General features: G+C 43.1%; 1 protein-coding gene across 1 annotated transcript in view; it reads right to left on the bottom strand.

Moving 5' to 3' along the window:
• The window catches only part of FUT10 (fucosyltransferase 10), a 62,805-nt gene extending 42,380 nt beyond the window's left edge, over nucleotides 1-20,425 (bottom strand). The window contains exons 1-3 of the mRNA XM_045821864.1: nucleotides 20,212-20,425; nucleotides 13,834-14,185; nucleotides 10,712-11,006 (exon numbers count right to left, since the gene is read on the bottom strand). Coding sequence (XP_045677820.1) covers nucleotides 10,712-11,006; nucleotides 13,834-13,914 — 376 coding nt within the window. The 5' untranslated portion in view covers nucleotides 13,915-14,185; nucleotides 20,212-20,425. The remainder of the gene's footprint in view (nucleotides 1-10,711; nucleotides 11,007-13,833; nucleotides 14,186-20,211) is intronic.
• Between the last annotated feature and the right edge of the window lie 5,308 nt (nucleotides 20,426-25,733).

The following is a 25,733-nucleotide window of genomic DNA, read 5'->3' as shown; positions in this document are numbered from 1 at the left end:
TTCTCAGAGAGGCCATCCTGGTTATGCTGTCTAAAGCTGAAATGCTTTCCCTATCTGATAGCACCCCGTTGACATATTTCATAGCCTTCATGAGGGCAGAGCCCGTTCTTGTGTTTACCACTGTAGCCCTGGCAACTAGCATGTGGCTACACAGACGCCTGAATGAATGAGTGAAGAGCAGACCCTGACAGCAGTCAGGGACACATCCTGGGCTCAGATGCTCTCAGATCACCAGTGCTGCAGCACAGGGTTCCCTTTCACACCTGGAGACGGGTGGACTGGGTCACACAGATCCAGACCATAAGGTCATCCGAGGTGCTGCTCTTTATTCGAATAGCCATCTTCTGCCTAGCAACCATTGTTTCCCAAAACACATCCCTTTGTCTTCATTTCCTGGTCATCACTAGGAGTTTACATCCTTCAGAGAGGTCTTTTTCACTAATAAACAAAATGATTAATATTTCAAGAGATTTCCAACACACTCGACAAGTCTATATAACACAAAGCCAGTGGAGAGAGGGATGCTGCTTGTTCTTGCCCAGCAGGTGCGTGACCCTCCTTAGCAACCCCATCTCTCAAGGGCCGGGGGACTCTAATCTGTGCCCCGGAACTACCTAAATAAGATGAATGTAAAATCTGTAAAAACAATGAGTCTGCTATACTTACTCTCCAGTTTAAGTTGGTTTTATTTTATTTTGTTTTAATTTTTAAGAACAAAAAGAAACATATCAATGAAAGCTGCATAGTTTTATTCTGAGTGCCTAAGAGATGTGGTTGCCTTCGCTAAATAATGGAGCGGCCAGCTTGTCTCAGAGGATTCCTGGGTGTCGGAGAATCTGCCTAGGACTGGGCCAGGGCCAGCATCTCCATTGGTCCAAAGCGCTGAAACTACAGTAATGAAATCTGTCCCTGCCTCCCGATGCCAGCCGGAAGGAGAGTGCCTGACGTTCGGCACTAGTCACTTCTGGGCTTCCTTTCATATTTTTTAGGTTAACGTGAGAAATGCTTCCAGGTTTCCAGCCACTTCTGCTCTCTGTTTCATCTTTATATGATCATATGCTATTGAAGAACAGAGAGTCTTGAAAAGGATGGGAGCGGCTGAGGCAGACACAAGGCTGAGAGGATTGTGGCCCTGACTGGACAGTCCTTGAAACTGAACATTGCGAAGATTACTAAAGTCTTTGTCCTTAAACCTAACTAAATCTAGCACAGTTTAGTCCATTTATTTTTTCAACTGGAAAGATTTAAAATCAAGTAATACTAATATGCAATTTTCTCCTAGAAGCAAATGAGCACCTTAGCTAAAAGAAATATGAACGTCTCTGTATAATTAACCCTCTTCCCAAAAGGGATCTTGGTAAAGCAAAGAAGTCTGGAAATTGTATAAATTGTTAATAACTGTGCTTACTGTCTTTGTACTTAACTATCTCTTCAGAAAAAATGTGTTTGCTCATTAAGTCTTCATTTACATCATATTAATACTGCATAGAGCTGGAAAACTGAAATCGTTTTATTGGGCCAACAGCATAGGATGGCAGTGCCCTGCCCATCCCATTCCCTATTTGCATGTGCCAGAAGTCACTGCTCCAATTCCTTCAGGCGTTTCTTCTGTAAAGACACTTCAAATATACCCAAACAAGCTTAACAGGCTATGTTCTGACTCTCCAGTGTTAGATCATTGCTAGATCATTGTTAGATCATTGCTATTGTCTTGCTGCTTGGAGGATGCAGATTCAACTCTCCTCTGTCAGCCTTTCCCCACCCACGCCTGTCTTCTCCCTCCTCATTTCTGATCACGTGTGTAACCAGGGCTCTCATGATTACAAGTATAATTACTATTTACTGTTGCACCAAACCAGTGCCCTATAGGTACATTTTTTTTCTGATTGTTTTGTTTTGTTTTCAAACCTCTGTTTGTGTACTTCACTCCACACATCATGTTTGTTCATCACACAGGCCATGAACAAGTGAGCAGACAAATGAATGGGTGACTGGATAGACAAATGGAATGAGTCTAACCCGGAATGAGTGAACAGAAGAGTACGTGCCGGAATGAAACCTGGAGGAGGGAGAGATGAATGGTAACGGGATTCACTGTGTATCTAGCATTTCCAGAGGAGGAAGATGCTCAATCTAGCATGCGTGCGTACAGCTTGGGGTGCAGACAGCGAGGGAAAATGTTAATAACAGATGTTCGGGCTTGGGTGCATGCTCAGGCACTTACCATCTACGTGACCTTGGGCAAATCACTTACATTCTCTGGGCCTATTTCCTCATTTCTAAAACACCTAGGGTAACACACAGTATTGTAACCATTTTAAATAAGAGAACACGCACAGAGTAAGTACTGATAATGACAGTGATCATTATTACAGTCTCTTAGTGACAGAGGGAGGTAATCAGGCCATCTCTCCCAGCCCTCAAGACCATCAGAGTGTTTGCTGTAGTTCTAAGCTCACTAAGCAAACTTATGATTCTCTCTCCATTTTTTCAGTCAACTTGGTGTTTGGATGGAGGCACCCTGAATAATGAAGAGTAGTGCTCCTGTTACTATGAAGATACTCTAAATAAATCAGCTTTTTGGAATACACACAAATCTCCTATTTAGATAGACACCATTTGCCCTGGCTGGCGTAGCTCAGTGGATTGAGCATGGGCTGCGAACCAAAGTGTAGCAGGTTCGATTCCCAGTCAGGGTACTGGGTTGCGGGCCATGACCCCCAGCAACCGCACATTGATGTTTCTCACTCTCTCTCTTTCTCCCTCCCTTCCTTCTCTAAAAATAAATAAATAAAATCTTTTTAAAAAGAAAGAAAAAATAGATAGACACCATTCAGTTCCTTAGCCTGACCAACGCTTGGTGAGCCAGAAAAACTGACTGGACAGTGAAGGACGAGGATTCCACCTGAGGCCTGAGAGGCCCTGACCGAAAAGCCGGGCTCCCACCCCAACGTCCCTCTCTTTTCAGTTACACGTGATCACCCTAAGACCCTGAGAAATCCCAGTGTCCTCTGGAACAAAGAAAGTGTCTTCGGCATTTGCTATCACTTCTTCTAAGTGTATTTCATTACAAATCTCTGAGAACTGTATCTCCTTGTCTCTCGGGAGACCTTTGGAAAACCAGAACACCTTGTTCATGAACATGCCGGGCTCCAGAGTTTACCATAACACTGATTTCTGTTGCTTTGCTCATGACGCTTCTGTGTCCACGCTCTCCTCTTACATCCACAACCTCTTTTCTAAAATCCTCCCCCATCACTCATGGCCTCCAAGAAGTCTTCCAGAATGATACTACCCACTGCTGATTCCTTTACCCTAAGTCTTCTCCAAGGTTGGAAATACAATTTGGGGTGTATTATCTCACAGTTTTTCCATTAGGAGAAACTTCTGGTTCCTACCACCCAAATAAGTGTGGTTTATGACAAGCCTTTTAACTCCGTGCTTTAGTTTCCTCTTCATCAGAATAGATATAATTTGTGTCTATATAGCTGATTTGAAAAGTAAATGAGTTCGCATTCAAGAAAGTGCTTGGAAAACCATGGGGAGGGGGACCAAGGAGGCTGCTCCTAGGGCTGGGTGTACTGGGACTCCCACCAGTCACGTGGGATTCAGTCCTACAGAGCTGTTTTGTGGTTGTCTCTTGAAAAAGACCAGTGATGATCTTCTTCATAACCTCCAGACCTCATGAAGCTATGCCAACATCCATGTTCCTGGGGAAGTAAAATATTTTAGTGGCTACTTTCTCTCTCTCCACAAGTCTGTATGTGATAAAATTTCTACTTAGAAGCTCACCTAAAACACAAGAGTTCCCTACCCTAAGCAGCCATTCTCATCAAGGGTACTCCATGAAGGAGGGGTTCTCCTTTGTGATAGGCATGTTTCAAGAGAACTGTTTAAAAATGCAGAGTTGTATTTTGAAATCACAACAGTGACAGTGTCCAACACTAACTTCAGTAGCTCGATGGACTTTGGGGTTAAAAAATTAACTTATTCATTCATGCCTGCTTAATTTTTGAGAGAACTGTTCATGTAGCTAAAGCCTTGCGTTTCACAAATGGCTCAAACGAAACTCAGCATCCATCGTACTTCACCGGTGAGCGTCTTCATTACCTCCAGATGTGTTCCTATTAAGTAAATGAATCATCTCTAGGAAGAAGAAAAATAAAGTAGGCTACTAAGAAAATAAACAAACTAAAAAAACTCTGGTTTACAAAAGCTTTGAAATCACATAACCCTTTGTATAGGAAACCATTCTGTGTGGCGTGGGCCCAGCTCCCACTAGGAGATGCACAGGACCCATGCCCATGGAGCGGTTCTCCCGTGAGGAATCAGGCCTGCAATGTGCCTAGGCCACTGTGAGTCTTGCTCTTGCTAAAAAACTCCCTCACCCTGAATTGAGGATATTTACTGCAAAGTAACTTCCTAAAATCCATGCTAGACCTTCCAAGGATGAGTGTAACTGGTTCAACAACTTTTGCCTTTTCATTTACAAATACCCCTCTTCTGTGATGTGGTTAGCAGCACCAGCTCCTTTGTTTTCTGTAAAAGGTAACCACCTAAAGCAAACCTGTGCATAGCAACTGAGGACCATCATGTAACTGGTGGAGAAACCCAATAAAGGCCGGTCATGGCAAGGGCCAAGGCTTTTGCTCCCCTGGAGAGAAAAGCCATGCTGTCCCTTTTCCTCCACCGGACTCAGTAGTCCCTGTGAATGCCTCATTTCATCTGTAATGACACGGACACTGCACGCCGGTACCTACATCACTTTGAGTTTCCATTTTCCTTAATTAGGTCAGCTTCTGACACTTGGATCATTTTCCCTGCCTTTTCCTTTTCAATCCTGCAGTGCCAGAATCCCATGTGCAGTTTTAAGTGACCTACTTAATTAGAATTTGGAGCCCTCAGACAGAAAAGTGTGTTGTCTTCATTCTCCTTTGTTCTAACAGACCTTATTAATGAACTAAATTCCTAATTCAGTCTGTTAGAAAAAAAATCCACACACCTTAAGCAATTTCAAAACCCAAATGTCCAGGTTTAATTATACTCATGAGGGTACATTCAACTATGGTGTAGGTAGAGTACTGGATCAGGTGTCCGGGAGCTTTGGTTCTTTGTCCAGCACTGCTGCCCACTCCCGTGTGGCCTTGACACATCACTAACCTTCCTGAGCCTTGGTCTTCTCACCTTTACAAGGAGGGGTTTAGACCCTCTCGCAGGTCCTCCATAGCTCTAAGTCTCTATGATACTTCCTGAGTACCTAGCGCGTACAAGGCACTACGCTAGACACGGGAAGCAGGGGAGGTACTAAGGTGAGTTGATGCTGCCCCATCACTAAGAACCTTATACACGACAGGGGAAGAGAAGACCATGCAGGGGAAAACCAAATGCCACAGTTACCTTATTTGTGACTGCTGTTGTGCCTGGAAGTAGATGCTCAATTCAGTGATGTAAAAAGAGATAAAATGCTCTGTGGTCATTTAGAGAAGAGAGGCTGCACCTAATGGAGGAGATCAGGGATGGGTCATGGGTATATCTGAGTTGGGTATTTATTTACTTATTTATTTTCATGAAATTCGTTTAGTTTTTTTTTTGAGTGGTTCATTTTTTATTGTTTTTCCATTCTCATTTATCCCCCTATACCACAGGTGGCAAACACAAGGCCCGCGGGCTGAATCCAGCCCTCCACCTTGTTTTATCCAGCCTGGCAACCTGTTTCTACCAGGTGGCAGCACCGAGCTCTCGCTCAACTGCTCAGGAGTAGTTACATCTATACAGTCCTAAAATCACAGTCGGACCTTGAAGGCAACCTCGAGGCTGATGTGGCCCCCGGTGAACATGAGTTTGACACCCCTGCCCTATACCCTCTTCAACCTCCCCCCACCTCCTCCACAGTCACCGCACCGTTGTCTGTGACCATGAGTTCTTTTTCCTTTTTGTTTGATCTCTCCACCCCCTAACCCCTCCCCCTACTGCAGAGCTGTCATTCTGCTCTCTATCTATGAGTCTGTCTCTGTTTTGCTTGGTAGTTCAGCTTGTTCATTAGATTCCACATACGAGTAAAATCATATGGTGTTTGTCTGTCTCTGACTAGCTCATTTCACTTAGTATAATGCTCTCCAGGTCCACATCTATGCTGTCTCCAAGGGTAAAATTTTCTTGTTTATGACTAGGCTTTTAAAAGTCCATTCAACTTTCAGCAGCTCCCTGATACCGTCCCCTAACTTGATACAAAATCTTAAGCCAATGTTCGGCACTCTCCATGCTGTGGTCCCAGTGCATCCTTCAATCTTTGTCTCTCCCTTACACAAAACTGTGCTCTGGCCTTACCGCACCTTGGGTAACACCCATAAATCTCTACCTCCAAGGCCCCATTCATGCTGTTCTTCATACTAAAATCTTCTCCAGTCCCAGCGTGATCCAAGTCCATTATCCCTCAAGGCCCACTGCAAATTCCTCCTTTCTCTTGAAGAAGGTCTTTGGAAGCCTTTCCAGACCCCTACAACCACATGGGCTCTCTCCCTTCTTTGAAACCCCACAAGATCTGCTGGCTAGCACTTCTCTCATGGCATTCGTGCCACTTAGCCCTGCATTATGGTTGGATAATATCTTCATCTCAAGATACTAATCTGTGGCATCAGACACTGTATTATTTATCCACACTGGCGAACGTCAGTAGGTATTTATTAATAGATTATTTTGACAGGACAAATCTAAAGAGGACACAGAAGTGGAATGGGCAGTGGTGCTAAAGCAGGAACACTTGTGGCTGACGCCTAAATTGGTGACTATCCCACTGTGACTTTCGAACACAGGTTTTAGTGGACAGAATTAACGGGACTCAGTCGAGGAGGTGGCTGAGTCAGACTGCGCAGAGCCTTGACAGCCAGCGCAATAAAAATGGCACATGTTCAGTTCCCAGGGAGAGCCGTCGGTGGTGAAGGAGCAGAGAGTAACACAAGCCGAGCTATGAAAGTAGAACCAGAAGCAATCTGGTTAACACATTAGTCTTCTGAGGATTTGGTTGGAGGCTAGCCCCTCCCTGAGAGGACTGAATCTTACTGTGCTAATAAAATTAAGTGCATAAACCTGTAGATCTGTGAGTCCTGGAAAAGCCACTAGGCTAAATACTGCTTTGTAGACTTCCTGGCAACCAGATACTCAAGTACTTACTTTAATAAAGGGAAACAGACACATAGCAAAGCAATCATTACTAAATTTCCACACTGGTGAAAAAGAGCAAATTCTGTATTTTTCCAGAGAAAGGGGGAACAAAATAGCACACTACACAAAGGATGGGAAATCAAAACAGCTTTGGATTCCTCAGCACTAACACTGGAAGCTAGAAGACAGTGGGAAAATATCTTTAAAAGTTAGAAAAGAACTTCCAACCTAGAATTCTGTGCTGAGCCAAACCATCAAAGAAAGTAATAGTAAAGTGAACACATTATCACAAATACAAAGCCTCCAAAAACTTACCTTCCCTGAACCTTTCTCACAGCACACAGAAATGAAGACATAAACTGAAAAAGAGGAAGACAAGGCATCAAAGCAACAGACAAGCCAACACAAGAGGGAGGCACAGGGAAACCCAGGACGACGGACAGCCAGGCAGCAGCTGTGCACCCAACGAGAAGGGCCAGGGCTCTAGCCTGGACCAGGCCGGGGGGGCCCTGGGGAGGCATTTCTTTAGGAATATCTTGTGCTACTCCAGGGCGAACGACTTGTGCAGGAACGTCAATCTGAATACACTACGGGTCGTCTGGTTCACTGTGACAGCATCATGATGAAAACGCGAATAGTGATCCATCTACAATGTATGACTTGTTGGAAAGGATATGGAGATGAGAAACTGAGCATGAGTTGGGGAGCAGGGTGAGGAAGGAAACGTAAATACCCATCTAGAAAGTAAGAATCGGTATATAATGTCTAAAACTGAAAAATCAAGAAGTAACAACCTACGCACATTATTTGTTAATATAGGAGTTTTATGTGCATGTTTAAAAAGTTTTAAATGTTTAAAAGATAGTGACAGTGATATAACCACTTTGGATATTCATTTGGCAATAGCTAATACACATAAATTCCACTGCTGGGTATAAATCTCACAAAATCCACTCACGTATGTGGATTGTTTATTGCAGTGTGGTTTGTCATATGTGAGGGCTTGTAAAATAACCTGTGTCCAACAAGAAAATGATTTAATGGAATGTGATCTATGAATACAATGGACACTATACAGCAGAGAAATGGATGCATTGGAATTGTGAGCAATCAACACCAATAAATCTCAAAAACCATGTAAGAGTAAAAACAAGTAACAGAAAGTCAACATATTATACCGTTGGGTTGGCCAAGAAATTCATTTGGTTTTTTTCTGTAAGATGACTCTAGTAGTGCTTAGTTGTCTTGAACTTCATTTGAAATAATTTTGTTAGACTCTATTACGACAGCTATCATATCAGTGTGTATTTATTAAAAACTTATGAAAATTGGTGAATTTTTCTATTTTAATATTAAAAATGGAAGAAAATATACAATGTTTTAGCATATTATGCTTTATTATTTCAAGAAAGGTAAAGATGCAACTGGAACACACACACAAAAAAGATTTCTGCAGTGTATGGAGAAGGTGCTGTGACTGATCAAACGTGTCAAAAGTGATTTACAAAGTTTCATGCCAAAGATTTCTCACTGGACTCTATGGTCGGCAGACCAGTTGAAGTTGGCAGTGATCAAATTGAGAACGATCAACGATATACCACGAGGGAGAAAGCCGACATACTCAAAATAACCAAATCAATAAAGTTATTGATGAAAATGAGAAATGTATCTTTTATTTTACATAAAAAAAACTAAACAAACTTTTTGACCAACCCAATACTTACAAATTTTTAGAAAAATTATATGTAGTTCATTTGATTGTGTATGTCCACACACACATGCACACACACACCGACTTCAGGACCGTGATTCCCTCTGGGGTAGGGGAGAGGAAATGGGATGGAGTCAGCGAGGGGCTCATAGAGCGTTTCAATTCTACTTGTACTATTTTATTTCTTAAGCTATGTCATAGGGTACATAAGCACCCATTATATTACCTACACTATTTTGTGTGTAACTGAAATACTTCTAGGGGCTTTTGTTAAAGTTTGGGAAACTAAAGTCATACATTTAATCTGGCTTCATCTCAAAACACAGCTAGAGAACCATAATCCCTTATGCAAATTCTCATAGCTTTATGTTTCAGAATTCAGAACTCTTTAGGTTTTAGAAAGGTATGATGATACAGTTCCATATATTACATTACACCTTCCATGGGACCTGTAATCAAATGATGTTCAAAATAAGCATTTGACACAAGTAGTTGTTCTACCCTCGGAACAAATTAGCCATTGGCCTGGCCCTCTATAAATAGCCCTCAACTCCTCCAAACTGTGCTGATTCCCTTTTAAGGATAGAGGTGGAGAGGAAGTGGACGGGACATTAGCTGACCTTCAGGAGGACCTGTACTCTGTTATGTCTGCATTTGTAAGTACCTGAAATTTCCCTGGCTCCTTACCTACACCCCAGGCCACTGCTGCCCCTTGCTCTGTAACCCTGACCAACTTCAGGGCATACTCGTATATCCCACCTTATTTCTGGTTCCTATTGAACCCATTTTCTGCCTTATTTAAGTGGTTGTTAAGTAGAACACCAAGAATGATTCAGCTCTATATCCCAGTCTCAGTCCTGCCTCTCCAAGGCCAACACTATACTTACACACTTACACACACATCAATATAGAGCAGATTTCCTTCCATTGACTTCCCGACGTAACTGATGAACCTTGCCTGCACTTGCTCGAGTTCCCTAATGTGTATTCATCCCCCTTCTGCCTACCACGCATCACCAAGGAGCTTTTTATTTTTATTTTTTAAAAGATTTTATTTATTTTTAGAGAGAGGGGAAGGGGGGAAGAAAGAGAGGGAGATAAACATTAATGTGTGGTTGCCTCTCAAGCACCTCCTACTGGGGACCCAGCCTGCAACCCAGCCATGTGCCCTGACTGGGAATCTAACCAGCGACCCTTTGGTTCACAGGCTGGCGCTCAATCCACTGAGCCACACCAGCCAGGGTAGAGCTCTGTATTTCTAACAGCTGCTGGAATTTTAGTAACTCCATCTAGCTGGGCTTGGGTGCCCTTGGATCCCAGCATGACACATAATCAGCCTCAAGAAGGGATGAATACCAAGTTACACTTGAAAGCTGATGCTGGGCAATCTTTTTGTTTTTATTTCTGATTAATCTGACTAATGACATTTTTTAAAATTGTGTTTAGTTTATCTCCAATTAACCATCTGTTGTGGTAATCAAAATCTCCTGGCAATTACCACATGACATTCTGTATTAGTATCAGCAACATCAGCAACCTAATTCCCTGAATACTAAATTCAGTAAGCACAGAACCCAACTGTGAAAAGGTGAGAAGAAACATCTCTTCTCCTTGATAAATACCAGTGGCCCAGCCTACTACCTCTATGCTGGTAGAGGTTATTTATTTTTCATATTTGCTAAATGCTCAGGCCTTCTGCAGAATGAATACCAAGGAAATCAGGTATGCTGACGTGTTTCTGTGGGGAGTCCACCATCTCTTCCTTGGTAAGTAAGCAGTAATGCAGCTTTAGAGAATGATGCCAGCAAACACAGGGAGAAAGGCAGAAGCACCACCTACCATAGAAGAGGAACGCTTTGGTCATGGGATGGTGCAGGTAGGTCCGGTTGATGGTGAAGAAACAAGCGTCCGCTCCACACTGGCCCAGCCTTCCCGTTTCCCCAGTCAGCGGGGACCACCAGAGCATGATGGGGTAGCTGTCGGTTTCCAGTTTTTCTTTCCTGTTCAGGGTCAGAGCTTCCTTCTTAGGGAATGAGTACAGGAGTGTGGGCTCTTCCCCCATTTTTGCGTGCCCATCTTGCAAATTGGAATTTTTAAACTTCTTCCTTTCAAATTTTCCCAGCTCAACCACTACCTGAAAGAGAAGACAATTATTACCAGAGTTAGTTTAATTTCCTTTCACACACCTCCCATTTATCTTGATGCGTTTCAGGTCTCTTACTAGGCTTCTGTTGCTGCTGTAACATATTACCACGAACTTAGCAATTTAAAACAATACACATGAGTTATCCCATAGTTCTGGAGCTCAGTCTACTCGCTCAGTCATTTTGAGTGTGACAGCCACACAGTACACAAGCTCACTCAATGGCATCTACTGCCTCCTGACTAGTACAGTGAAGTCATCATTGTTCACACATGCACATTCCAGTCCACTCTCCTTGGCTGCCAGGTCGCATCAATGTCACGCAGACTGTTCTCGTTATATTAACAATGGCTGAACTTTTTCTGGACAGACCTCGATCATATATTTTCTTTTCTTTTTTAATTGTTATCAAGTATAGTTTTTTGCCTTTTCCCTCCACTCTAGCCCAACACCCCAGCCCTCCCCACCTCCCTCCCGTTTTCACCGCCCCCTGTTATTGTCCATGTGTCCTTTATAAGTGTTTCTGCAAACCCTTCACCTTTTCCCCCTGAAATTCCTCCCCTCCCCCCTCTGGTCTTGATCACCAGCTTACACCATACACAAAAATAAATTCAAGGTGGATAAAAGATTTAAATATAAGTCATGACACCATTAAAGTCCTAGAGGAGAACATAGGCAGGAAAATCTCAGATATTCCACACAGCAGTATTTTCTCTGATATGTCCCCTAGAGCAAGGGACATAAAGGAAAGAATAAACAAATGGGACCTCATCAAAATAAAAAGCTTCTGCACGGCTAAAGAAAACAGTCTTAAAATAAAAAGAGAACCAACCGTATGAGAAAACATATTTGCCAATGATACCTCAGACAAGGGTTTAATCTCCAAAATATATAAAGAACTCACATGATCATACATTTTCATTTTCAGTGTTTAAAGAAAAATAGTGTTCTTGCATCTCTGCACACTGACGCGGTCAGTGTATCAGTGCAGACTGGGAAACAGCCCACACCATCCAGTCGGTGACAAACTGAAACCAAGATCCAGATAAAGGTTTAGATCTAATAACCACACCTGCTCTCATATTCCAGAAGCTTAGACATGATATGCATACCAACGATATGCATAAGAAATGATATTCACATCATATGCAATGATATGAAAATACATGTCAATTTATTCCAACATCAAAAGGAAAGCTCTCAGCTTAGACACACGCATTCCTTATAACTTCGAAAAGTACTGAAGTTAGTTATCTGATAAGATAAAGCTCTTTCATAACTTCCCGTAGGAAAGAGCAGAAAACTCCAGCCCCTCCCACTCGAGCTGGCCCTACCTCATCCCTCCAGGAGAGACAAGAAGGGAGTCGAGTGTTTGCTCAGACCAGAACCCCGATCCAGCAGCAGCAGGAGGCAGAAGCAAAGAGTCAGACGGTCTCTTAGGAGCATTCTCCCATTGAGTCCCAATCAAGAAGGGAGGCAGACCCTCTAAAAAGCCCGGTGAAGAAGCCCAGAGAGCGACTTCGTTTCCATCAGCCCCACACCTGAACTACTCACGTCCACAAACAATCTTTAAAAGTCCTTTAGATTAGGAAATGGACATGACTGGGTGCTAAATATGTATGCCTCCACATCTATACTTTTAATACACTGTGCAGTTTTTACTTTGAATTGAAAGCAGCAAATGAAGATCAAAGTATCTGGCTAAAAGAAAGAAATGGGAAGACTAAAGAAATCTTTTAGATCGTCTTCCTTGATAGAGTCCTTTTTTCAGCAATTTTCAACCAGTGTGCCGCAATAATTTTTAAAACGTGCAATACCTGACTGTTTAGTCAGGGGCACTAAATCTTTTCCCTTACATTGCCAAACAGAAAAAAAAAAAAAATGACAACCCTGGCTGGTGTGGCTCAGTGGATTGAATACTGGTCTGAGAACCAAAGAGTTGCTGGTTCGATTCCCAGTCAAGGCACATGCCTGGGTTGTGGCTGGGTCCCTGGTTAGGGACGTGTGAGAGGCAAACAATCAATGTACCTCTTGTACCTCAATGTTTCTCTTCTTCTCTCCCTTTTTCCCCTCTCTCTAAAAGTAAATAAATAAAAACTTAAAAAAAAAAGACAACAACCAACACAACAATAGCCATAGATGTGAATGCCCTGTCTTGAACCATAAATATAATAGAGATGCATCTGATTGGTTAATACCTGGTACCAGAAATCCTTATATACAAGTACAGGCACCTGATTTTTTAAAAAGACACTTGAAAGCAAAAAGAGTAGGTAATTACTATTATTATATTTTTGTAAATCAATCAAAAGTATACCTACTTTTTGTCCAATAAGCAAAATACATATATTTTTGGGTGTGCCACATAACTTTAGTAATTAGTTTATGTGTGCCATGAGGTGAAAAAGTTGGAAATCGCTGGGCTAGTGGCATATCTCAAGAATGACAAATTTATTGAGGCACAGACTACCTTGTTCCCAAAACAGTCATTGCTTCCTCAAGAACGCCATCTTGCAGACGGGACCGCAACAGGGGACTTGGAGCAAGCCACCCAGTTCTGCCCCATAAGACAGACTGAGCTCTCCTTTCCTCTCAAACCAAGACCCTCCAGAGAGCCACAAACTGACCCCCTGGTCACTGATTTTGTTTCTACTTGACAAACCTCACTTTCACTCTGTTAAAAAAGAATTTCCAGTGCCTTAGGAAATCCCTGATTCTGAGAGATAAAGCAAAAAAGAAAGTACTTGAAGAGAACAGGGTGGGACAGGAATAATGCGAAGGCCCAGGAGTGGGCACGCGCTGCCCCAGTTCTCGGTACCTGCAGTGTGCCGAGCAGGAAGACGGTGGCTGTGACGCCCAGGCAAGATGCCAAAAGCCTCCGCCTCTGAATCCGCACCATGCTGGCCTGCCCTGGGTGACGGACAGAGGGCGAGCCTGGCTACCAGGTGTTGTCGAGGCGGCCCATCGCCCGAGACAATTGCACGGGGAGGAACCATCTGGATGCCAATTTCCTCCACTGCCATCCCCGCTGAGACCCGGTCTCCATGAAGGACGGAGCTGCGAGGGGCCGAGCGGGCCTGGCCCGGCATGGAGGGCGAGCAGCGCGCAGTCTCCTCAGGCTGTCATCGGGGCAGCTGGAGACTCTTCAGACCAGAAGGCATCGAGAAACTCTGTAGGAAATGAAAAAATCTTTTAGCCATAGTGCAGATTTAATAAATCAGTCTTCCAGACTTTTCGTGTACCAATTCGAAACTTTAAAACTGAAAGGAACCTTGGAGATCATGTAGTCCTCACTCACAGACAGGGAAACCAAGTCCAGAAAGGCGCAGTGACCTGCCCAAGGTCATACAGGCCACTGGAGCAGAGTGGCAGACCCACAATCAGGCCTGGAGTCTAAAATTCTGTTTCCCCTCAATTTTCTCTGCCCCCAAAAGACTGAATTCCAGGAGTCATTTACATGTAGTCATTTCCTTCCATCTAGCTCTCAAAGGAGAGGGGAAGTGGAGTAGGAGTTACCGGGACTAAGGACTATCCACCTACTCCTGTAACAATTAAGAAAAAATAAATAAATAAAAGACTTTGATCAAAGATGGTGTAGAGTAATTCTGTCAGCTGGTATACCAGGGAAAAAAGTAATAAAAATCTGTAAAAACTCAAAAGCACCTCTCCTATTCAGTAGGCCCCAGGAGCTATTAATTGCATAAAATGTGGAGATAGTCCTTTGGGCTCCAGTCCTGGCTTTGTTGTTTTACGAAGCATAAATCTGGACAACTTATTATGTCTTCCCTGTTTCTTCATAGCAAACAATAAATGTTGACGATCATTATTTTGTGCTCACTTCAACAGCATATATTCTAAAAGTGAACAAATACAGAGATTAGCATGGCCCCTAAGTGGCACTATTTCCCTTGCATAACAGAAAGATCAGCCCTGGCTGGTGTAGCTCAGTGGACTGAGCATGAGCTGTGAACCAAAGGGTCACCGGTTCAATTCCCAGTCAAGGCACACACCTGGGTTTCGGGCCAGGTCCCCAGTAGGGGGCGTGTGAGAGGCAACCACACACTGATGTTTCTCTCCCTCTTGTTCTACCTCCCTTCCCCTGTTTCTAAAAATAAATAAATAAAACTTTTTAAAAAACCCAGAAAGATCAAGTTATCATTTTATATCCAAAAGCAATTTATTATAGCTACAATTAATGTAACCCAGATTAGGTAATGAATACTTTTACCACCTTAAGTGGTAAAATCATACTATATGATTTTAACAGATTTTTAGGTATATCACTCCCCTCAAGTTTATTGATAGTCAAATCATGAAGCAGGCGAGGTAGGTATTATTCTCAGTTCCCACAAACAAGGAAACCAGGCCTCAGCAAGTTGGAGTGATTTGTCCGAGATCACAGTTTTTAAAGGTTGAAGCGGGGCTAGAAATCAGCTCATCTGACTGCAGGATCAGTGGAAAAGAAAGAAGTAGGGAAAACACCGTCAGCTTGTTAGGACTATACAAGAGTCGGGAATACAGGAAAACAAAAGGTGGAGAGCAACTGTCAGGACATAGGTTGGGGTATTTTTACTGTTACCACAGAGCTCAGGCCTATCCTAGGTGCTTTTAAAGTCTTTATGTGGCTGTACACACTACGACAGAAGAATGGAAAGTTAGAAATTCCCTTCCATCCAAAGAATCTCAGCTGAGGTCATATTCCGGAAGCCTGGGGTCTCAGGGACCAAGCTGTGGTTCAATACCCACTACTATAGGGCCAGCTAGTGTAGATGGTGTTACGATTGACAGCGTGCAGCCATGACCCAGGCCTTGGGGCATCTCAATCTAATATGGGGCATCTCAATCTAATATACGCTATTAGTTACCCAGGAGCTTGTCATCAAGTCAACAGCCCCCAACTAGTGGGGCAGATGGGCTTGCAGAGAACACTGTGAGGGCCAAAACAAGCACCAATGCAACGGGACTCCAAGAGGAAAGCTCCCTTCCGTTTCATCACTGCCTGCAGGGTGAATCTCAGAGTCCTCCAAGAGGCTGCCCCAGAACACTCCTTTCCAGGACGGAGCAGTGCGTGTTTGTTCAACCGTGTAGAGGGCATGTGAAATGGATTCTCATGAACCAACCCTCTTGACCCTGGAGCCAATCTCCTAAAATGCATTGTGCAGCTGGTGTGCTCGGCCCGGGGCGGGCCATCTGCTGCCCAGACAGGGATCTGGAGCTGAGCGTGACCACCTCACACTCCTACAAGTGCTATTCCTTCCAAACCAGCAACACTTTCACCCTAAAATAATTTCAGATTTCTCCACTTTATTTTGAAGTCAAATGGACAGAAGAGACGGAATATTTTAAAGCCAAAGAGCAGCCTGAAGATAGCCAGCTTCAAATGGCAGCCACGTGGGACCAGTCCAAGGTGTGGGTGGAGGGTCCCAGAACGGGACTGAAAGATGATTCCTGCCCTGCACCTCTAGTGTAAAATGAGAAACCAACCCCAGCTAAGGCGAGGGGTTTCCTACTGTGACAGTTTGTGGGTCAAAGAGGTGGGCAGGAGGCACGGAGCTCAGAGAAGACTCCTTTGATCTCTCCCCTCTAGCAACTGCTGAGTTGATTGGGTTAATAAGCTACTGTCTTAACTGAGTTTAAGGTTCTCCCAGGGAGTCTTGAAAAGAAATGTATCTGACTACTGAACTTAAATTATTCAAACTAAAGTATAATTTCTTAAGTAGGTTTGATCCCCCAAATATGTTTTATGTTACCAAGTAGAAATCCTCAGAACACCATTCAAATGGCGGCTGTCAGGGAGACAGATGATGTGGCGGGCTTGATGGAAAGGTCTTGGGACAACTCTCCAGGCCCTTGTGAACTGCCGCCCTTCAGTTCTCCCTGCCCTCACGGACGCTCCTCATGTGTTCCTACACGGTGGCTTGGAAAGTCTGATCACCTAAGTTCCCACCAGTCTGAGCCCTTGCACTCTCCACTTAGCTGTGGAGTTGTTTCTGGAACGTAGATTGGCTAGCCCTCCTCTGATTAAAGTCCTTCAAAGGTTTCCCCAAGATTTCAAGAAACAGACAAATCTCACTGGCTTAACAACAACACTACCTGGACCCACCCTCCTTCTCCAGATTCCTTCTCTCTTTCTCCACCACAGAGCCTTCCATTCCTGCTATTCTCAAAATGCAGCTTCTGTTTTCTGGGCTCTGGTCCCCACCGACAACACCCACACTTCTCTCACTACCCTACCCGAGCCCCAAGACTTTCAAGGCTGCCCTCTTCAGGCGGGCTTCCTCCTCCCCAGTGCCAGTCCAGGAGATCCAAATCCAGATCACTGTGCGCCTGTTTGCATTACAGCAGCGGACAGAGCGGCAGCTGGGGGATCTCAGGACACTTTCTAAAGCTGCTTAATTGGGTGCATATAAAATAATTGTTGAACATCAGGAAACTGACCCATTCTGTTCATTTGCCGGCTTCCTTGGTGCTGCAAGTAACTGTCCCTTGGGTACCTGACATGTGTGATGATTCCAAAATTTCCATGTTCACCTAATTTTCTTTATTAACATTTAGTTGTGTTCATGTGTCCCTCACACTTTTTTAATGGACTTCACATTTTGCTGAGCATTTATTTTTATATAAAGAGTGCTCTGGGTTGCAGATTTCCATCTGGGAAGGTGGTCCTATTCTACCAGGTACACATTTCAGACAAGACAAATAGAGACCAATGAGAGAGAAAAGAATACTGGTGGACAGGTGATTAATGGGGGGACAGAAGGTGCAGCCCAAACACCTTCACATTTCTATGGCAGAGTGGAAGAACGTGGCGACACTCTTCAACTCTAGACACAGAGCAAAACACTCAAATTATGCATTACTAATACAATCACACTTAGTGGATCTATTTAATATAGAAACTAAATAAAAATATACACCCATACAAAGAAAGAAGACTGATGTAAAGCCCCAAATAGAAGTATTCAAAAGGAATAGGTTTTTTTAATGAGGTGGGGGCACGAGACAGAAGATTCTGTATCACCAGAAAACCTGAGCCAGCTCCTCAAGAACAGTACTTTCTCATCTTTTTCCTTGTAGGGTCTCTTAATGACTGTTCTGTCTCCAATGCAGGCTTATTGGTTACCCTGCACCAAGTTTCCTACCTGACGGATCTGAATTAAAATCTCTCATCTGCTTTGATCATTTACGTGGTCATGAATGAGGAATGGTGCAATATCGCTGACAAAGGTGGCTGGCACCTGACATGCCTAGAGACAATGGGCTGGACCAGACGGTATTCTAGGCTTCACCCCGAATGCAAGCTCCCTGACCCCATAAACGGTGTCCAGGAGCAAGCTCTCCCCAGAAGGAAGACCAAGCAAGTAAAGAGACACTAATCAAAACAACTTGTGTCAACATAAACCAAGATTTCTGGAAATATAAAACAAGAACTATTTCTATGTAATAAGTTTAGGATTATTTAATGTTTTGTCTCCTTTTTTTTAATAATTCAACATTCACTCTCAAAAACTCAAATTTTATTCTCAAAGAAATAAATATCTGAAACACATTGCAAATAAAAAGCCAGGTTTTTTTAATTTTAAAAAACCCATGTTCAGGAACTTACCTAGTGTTTATTTTACAATGTTGGTAATCAAATTAGGTATCACATTTCTCACTGAAATCAACCCCTTACATTTCAAATTTAGAAAGCACTGAAATATGTGTTGAAAATGTCTGCGTAGTGAACAGTACTTACACGAATATCAATAACATTATTGTGTTTGTCCGAACTGTTTTTGTTATTTCCTAAATTCAACGGTAATTTGAATTTTTTTCAAACATGTTGTTTGTAAGACAAAACTTGAAAATGTATTACTTGCTTTAAATTGACGAATAAAAGATGAGCCACAATAGGAGTAACAGCTGAGACTGTGCATTTAATTCACTATCAGACACCGCCATCCAGCAGGAAGCAGCAAATGAAGAGCGACTACAGCGATTTCAAGATGAACCAGACCTCGATGATGCTCTGATGCTATGGCCTCCAGCTTGCAGGCAGAGGGGGAAAGTTCTGGAGCTGAGGCTAGGGTGCTGTCCAGGTGGGTGGCTCTGCCACTTCAGTGTAAAAGTACCTGGGCTGCTTATTCAGTGGGGAGGGCCGGGCCCCAGGTGAGAGCCCTCGTCTGAGAGACCACGGAGCGCCTTGGAGGAACAATGTCCTCGTCCTATGTAGTGTGACATCATTAGCAAGCCCACAATGGGTCATGAGCTTCAGGGTGTCTCACCTTGAGAGAAGGAAGGAGGTATAAGGGGAATGAGGTCCTGAAGACTAACATTTGAAACTGAGCCCAGCCAAGGTGTATTTAATGCATTTCACAAATGAAATTCACAGTGCAAGTCACGACTTACATCACACACTACCTAGCTGTTGCAGAGAGCCATGGCAGGGAGTAGGGAGCAGGCTGTTGGAGCTGTGTTGCTAAGACAAAGTCATTTTGCGTAATATTTGCCACATATCGAAGAACCATTAAAAGATCCCCAGAAAGCATCTTAAAATCACACCAATGTGACTTTCACAAAAAGAGGTCTACCCTGAGGCACTAACTGCATACAAAATACCCAGGAAATGACTTGCATACAGATAACCAGAGCCTGCTGTTCTGGGGGCTCTCCCTGCGCATTTTCTCCATTAAATGCACAGTGCTCTGCACAGCTGGACAGTCAGAATCACTCCTTCACACAATTCTAGCAACAAGTGATTCTCAGTGAAGATGTGAGGGGAAGCGGGACGCAATTCACAGTGCACAATGGTGTGGCTGGGAAGATCGTGCGTGCACACTGGAGGTACCAGAAAACCTTCATTCCCAGGAGTGGGAACTGGGCCTCCCTGGTCTCCAGCGGGGGCTCTTGCTCCTCACCTGCCTCCCCCTGGGGTTTTTCAGCAGCCAGATAGGTTTAAGCCTCAGGCAGGGTCTCTGGGAAGTGCTGCCCAAGGTTTCCCAAAACAGACTTGGTTTGTTTTTCAGCACCCAACTCCGCCTTTCTCTTCCACACAATCCCTCTGGGCACAACGAGGTGTCCTTCTGCTGCGAGTCCTGCGGGCAGCGTCCCATCTTCCACAGGCACCAGAAAAGTCTCTCTGCTTCTCGGCACCAAGACCCTGCCCCCACCAAGCCAGCACTCCAGCACGACCCAGTGGGGCACACACACTCACCTCTTCACGGGAGAGGAGGCCCACTCTGCCCACTGCAGCCCCGGTTTTCCACTTTCAGTTTGCAACCCCGCAGCTCGGGCGAAGACTCGGAAAGGAGATTTGGGAAAGGCAGGATAACTCTCGGTGCATCCAGGCCCAGTGATCCTGGGTCCGGGTTTTCACTGATGCCACTTATTTCAAAGCCCTGGCCTGCCACTCAGCACAAACCTCCTTGAAAGGTCCTGGGAGGCTCCTGAGACCCTATTCTAAAGCAAGTCACAGGGCACTTTCTGTTTCTTAAACTCAAGTACAACTGGGCATGTTCAGTCAGTCACCTGCTGAGGAGAATTGGGAACCTCCCAAGCCAAGCAGAGGCCTGGGTGCCTTTCGCCTGCTACCAGTGTTTGGTGGACTGAGCATGATGATCTTTGGGTTTTATTTACTGGTGAAGTTAAACTAACTGACTTCAAACTGAGTTCCATATGCAGGTGGCCCACTTAAAATTATTTTGCACTAGTCTAGACAAGAGGTGGTAAAACTAGGGAAATAATTCAAGACCCTGGGAGAGCAGGGACTAGACTCAGGGCAAGTGGAGCGTCTAGGGCTCAACATCTGAGGAGGCCTGGACTCCAAGAGTCATGCAAGTACTGGGCGCACCTGCAGACCTGACCATGGCTGCTGCCTAGGCCTGCCTCGCTCTGGCCCGAGCCTGCAGAGCTCCACTGCCCAGGACCTCAACTATCCTCTCCGTAAAAATGGGCTGATGATAATGGTAACAACTTCTAGAAAACCCTGCATACAAAGGAAAACACTGATAAATTGGATATCATTAAAAGTACATTCTGTTCCTCAAAAGCATGATTTAAGAGAATGAGAAGCAGTCCACCAAGTAACAGAAGATATTTGCAATTGATTTCTCTAACAAAGAATTTGTATCCAGAATATCTCAAGAAGTTCTACAATGCAATAACGAAAGAATCCAAGAAAAAGCAGGAAGGAAGGGGCCAAAGACTTACATAGCATTTCACCGAGAAGCAATCTGAAGAGCCAATAAGTATGTGAAAAGATGCTTAATTTCTTTAGTCACCAGGGAAATGCAAATTAACAAGACAACAATATGCTACTAAGCACCCATCAAAATGGCTACAAACTTAAAAATTTACAGTACAAACTCCTGCTGTTGGTGGGAGCGTAATTGCTACAAGCCACTTTGCCCAGCTGTCAATCAGCAGTACCTCATAGAGCTGAATAGATGCATGCTTTGTGACCCACAAATCCCACTCCTGGGTGTGTGCCTAATGAACATACATGCATATGTACATCAAAAGGCAGGTATACTAGACCATGATACACACCTTAACAAATTTAAAAGAACAGACATCATACAAAATATGCTCAGACCACAATGGAATTAAACTAAGTAAATCAATAACAGAACTATCCCAAAATATTTGAGGATATTTTAGAATATTCCAAAATATTTGGAGATTAAACAGCACACCTCTAAATAACACATAGGTCAGAGAGGAATGCTCAAAAGAAATAAAAAAATATTTTAAATGAAATAAAATGAAAATACAACCTATCAAGATTTGTGGGATGCAGTAAAACAGTGCTTAGAGGGAAAATTATAGCACTGAATGTTAGAAAAGAAGACGGATCTAAAAATCAATAATCTAAGCTTCCACTGTAGGAAACTAGAGAAAAAGGACCAAATTAAATCAAAAGCAAACAGAAGAGAAGAAATAATAAAAATTAGAGCGGCAATCAATAAAATTGAAAGCAGGCAATTATAGAAAATCAATTAAACCAAAAGCTGGTTCTTTGAAAAAATTATTAAAATTGATAAACCCTTACCTAGGCTAATCAATAAAAAGTGAGAAGACATAAATTACTAACATCAAAAATGAAAGAGGGGGGATCACTACTGATCCCTGGACATTAAAAGAATAATAAACGTCAAGGGAATGAGACTACAAGCCACAGTTGGGGACAAAATACTTGCAAAAGAAACATGTGATAAAGGCCTATTATCCAAAATATACAAAGAACTCTTAAAACTCAACAATAAGAAAAGCAAACAACCCAATTTTAAAAAACAAGCAAAAGACCTCAACAGACACTTCACCAAAGATATAAAGATGGCAAATAAACACATGAAAAGGTGCAAATTAAAACAGCCTGAAAAAAATAATAAAACAACCCTGAGAAGCAGCCACACACCTACCAGAGGGGCCAAAACGTGGAACAAGACAACCCCAAGAGCTGATGAGGATGTGGGGTGACTCCCAGTCACTGCTGGGGAGGCTCCCAGTCACTGCTGGTGGGAACACAAATTGTACAACACTCTGGAAGGCATTTGACACTTTCTGGGGTTCTCTCACAGGGAATTGCTCCATGAATAGATGTATATTTGGCTGATTACACATGTGAGTGAAAACAGAAAGCAAGAATAACAGTTTCTTTGACACTAGATTTTTTTTATCAGAAGCTGAATGGCTACTTATTGTGGATGTTGCAAAAATCCTTAATGCACAAGGTCAGATAGGGCTGCACATTCCTAAGTGCCCCCCAACCATCACGTATGGTTCAACAAAGGGACTTAGTTAAAAACACAACCAGTTGCTCAAATTATATACATTGATTACAGAAATGGTGCTAATTTTCCATCTGCCTCTGTATCCACTCCCTTGGCAATGTGTCTCTGAAGCTCCCATTAAGAAGTGGAGTTTACTTGCCTCCCCCTGAATCCAGGCTGGCTTTGTGACTTGCTCTGGCAGAAGACTGTGGCCAGAGAGATGGGGGTGGGGGAGTCCTGAGCCTGCATCTCTCCGCCTTGTGAGGTTCCACAACTTTTATTGGAATCCTGCCAGGTAACAACAGAGCAATCTCAAGACGGATAATGAGCTAAACACCTGAACAGACACTCCTATTGCTCCAGCTAGTAGCCACTCAACTGTAAAAAAAGCCACTCTAGAAAAGTCCGCCACAAGCCAATCCACCAGCCGACGGCAGACAGGTGAGCAAGCCCGGGTCATAACAGCCTAGTCTAGTCAGGGTCACTGGAACTCCCCATCTGACCTGTAGACACATGAACAATTATACATGCTTGCTTTTTAACCAATGAGTTTCACAGAGGTGTGTTATACAACAATAGCTAACTGACACAGAAATTAATATCTGGAACTGGGCTGCTGCTGTAAAAAAAAAACAAAAAACTGAAACACATGACATTGGCCTTGTGACCAGGTAGTGAGCAAAGACTGAAAAAGCAATGATAACCACTACAGCAAACTAGAAAAAAAGATGACACATTTTATGTAGTGAAATATTTCATTAAAGTGTCACCTATGGTCATAGGATGTAAAACATAACTCATTAATTTGTGTATCTGGATAAAATAATTTCTAGGCAGAAAGCTGAAAGTGTCAGTTTGCATCTTTAAGCTCATATTAAAAGGTACTGTGAGAAAGAAGTCAGTTAAAAGGGGGGAAAAAGACCACTTTTTAGGCAGGAATTAGGGGGAATATAAAGGAGTCCAAATTTACCAGACTGGAAAATAAAACTGGTTCTCATCTCCAGTCTCCCCAACCAGCAAAAGATCCTCAAGGTGAGGCTGGATGATCTTTAGGTTAAGACCTCTAAAAGAGTTAAGATGTAACCTAGTAAATCTTTTCAGCCAGAGGAAAGAGCCAGGAGTAATAATAAAAATGTCTTTCCACAGCAAGCAGCACGATACGCCCAAAGTAGCCACAATCAAGGCTGAAGAGAGGTTTTTCGGGGGATATATATGTTTTTGTCCAATGGAGTGAATTTAGATTCCACATAGAGAGAGATCACAAAGGTTTTAAAATTGTACATGTTGAAAGTCCTCCCCACTTAAACTAGAGAGAACTAAAATTGTTCTAATTGCAAAAATGCTTCTTAGCCCCAGGCTTCTTTAAATGAATGAAGAAAGCAAATGGAGTATCACTCAGCCATAAAAAAATAATGACATCTTGCCATCTGTAACAACATGGATGGAGCTTGGGGGCATTATGCTAAGTGAAGTAAGTCGCACAGCATAAGACAGAGAGAGACAAATACCATATGATCTCAGTTACATGTGGAACCTAAAAAACAAACAACAACAACAAAAAACAATGACCCAAGATACAGAGAAGAGATTTGGGGGGAGGGAGCAAGCACAAATGGATGAAGGGGTCAAAAGGTACAAATTTCTAGTTACAGAAAAATAAATCATGGAGATATAATGTACAGCATGGGGACTATAGTTAATATTGTATTGCATATTTCAAAGTTGCTAAGAGAGTAAATCTTGAAAGTTCTCATCACAAGAAAATTATAAATAACTATCTATAGCAACTTATTGTGGCAAACCCTTTGTAATAACACAAATGTCAACTCATGCTGTATACCTGAATCTAATATAAAGTTGTACGTTCAACTTTTTGGCGTCTCTGGGCCACACATCAAATGCATTGTGACACATAACCACAGAAAAATCTCATAATGTTTTAATTTATGAATTTGTGTTGGGCCACATTCATGGCCATCCTGGGCCATGCAGTGGGTTGGACAACCCTGCTGTATGTCAGTTATGCCTCAATTAAAAATAAAAAAAGAAAGATTACTCACAGGACTCACCTGTTGGTGGTGAGCAGGGGAAGAGGTATTATCCCACATCAGACTGAAACACTACACCACTTCCCCTCCTTGAAACTATTCAGGGGACGTGGTGTAGTGCAGGTGGTGCATTTGTCCAGCTTTCTCTTTCTCCCACATTGTTTCAAACTTGGTTTTTCTAACATAGAAGGCTTGTGTGTGCATGACTTTAGGTCTCCGAACCAGCCTTGTCTGCGGCCCTGGGCTAGTGAGAACGATCACGATTTTTTATGAAGCAATGTAAACTATGCATTTAGCATACCGCTAGCCCTCACATACCCCCATTAATCAAGTGAAAAATTTTGATAAAGGTTAAGTGACATGCCCAAAGATATTTAGTAAATGGCAATTGGTTGTTGTGTTTTTAAATAATATGTTTGGCTCCAAAAACCAGTGATAAAACAATACTTTGATTAGGGTGGTTCTAATTCAGTTTTCTCCTCCATGCAGCAAAATTACATTATTTATATGATACAATGACTTATTTTAGGTGGTTTGCAAAGTAAGGGCTCATTCTTATTTTAAGATTGTGCTTTTCTTACTCTTGGAATTAAACGGCCTTTCTTTTGAAAAACGGTATGAGCTCGTAAAGAGTTTCTTTTCCCCTGCCAAAATAAAAAGCTGAAATGTTATTCCTTAAAAAAAAAATTGAAATATCATCTGATCCACGAACTGCTAAAGTCAGGACCCAAAGCCGCCCCAATCAAGAGTGCCCGCGGGGTGAGGGAGAGAGGGGTACACGCGCGAGCGAGGGTCTCTAGTTTAAACAGACGAGGTTTGAGATCCTCGTGTCAAAAGCAGGAGTAAAAACAATGCAAGCCTGACCGCGAGCACCACGGCGGCCCGCGTCTTTGCCGAGTGCAGTGTTCGGCAGACGG

The sequence above is a fragment of the Phyllostomus hastatus genome, unplaced genomic scaffold (genome assembly GCF_019186645.2).
Source record: "Phyllostomus hastatus isolate PE091 unplaced genomic scaffold, TTU_PhHast_1.1 phas_scaffold_46, whole genome shotgun sequence".
Taxonomy (NCBI): domain Eukaryota; kingdom Metazoa; phylum Chordata; class Mammalia; order Chiroptera; family Phyllostomidae; genus Phyllostomus; species Phyllostomus hastatus.
This window is presented reverse-complemented; position numbering and strand designations above follow the sequence as displayed.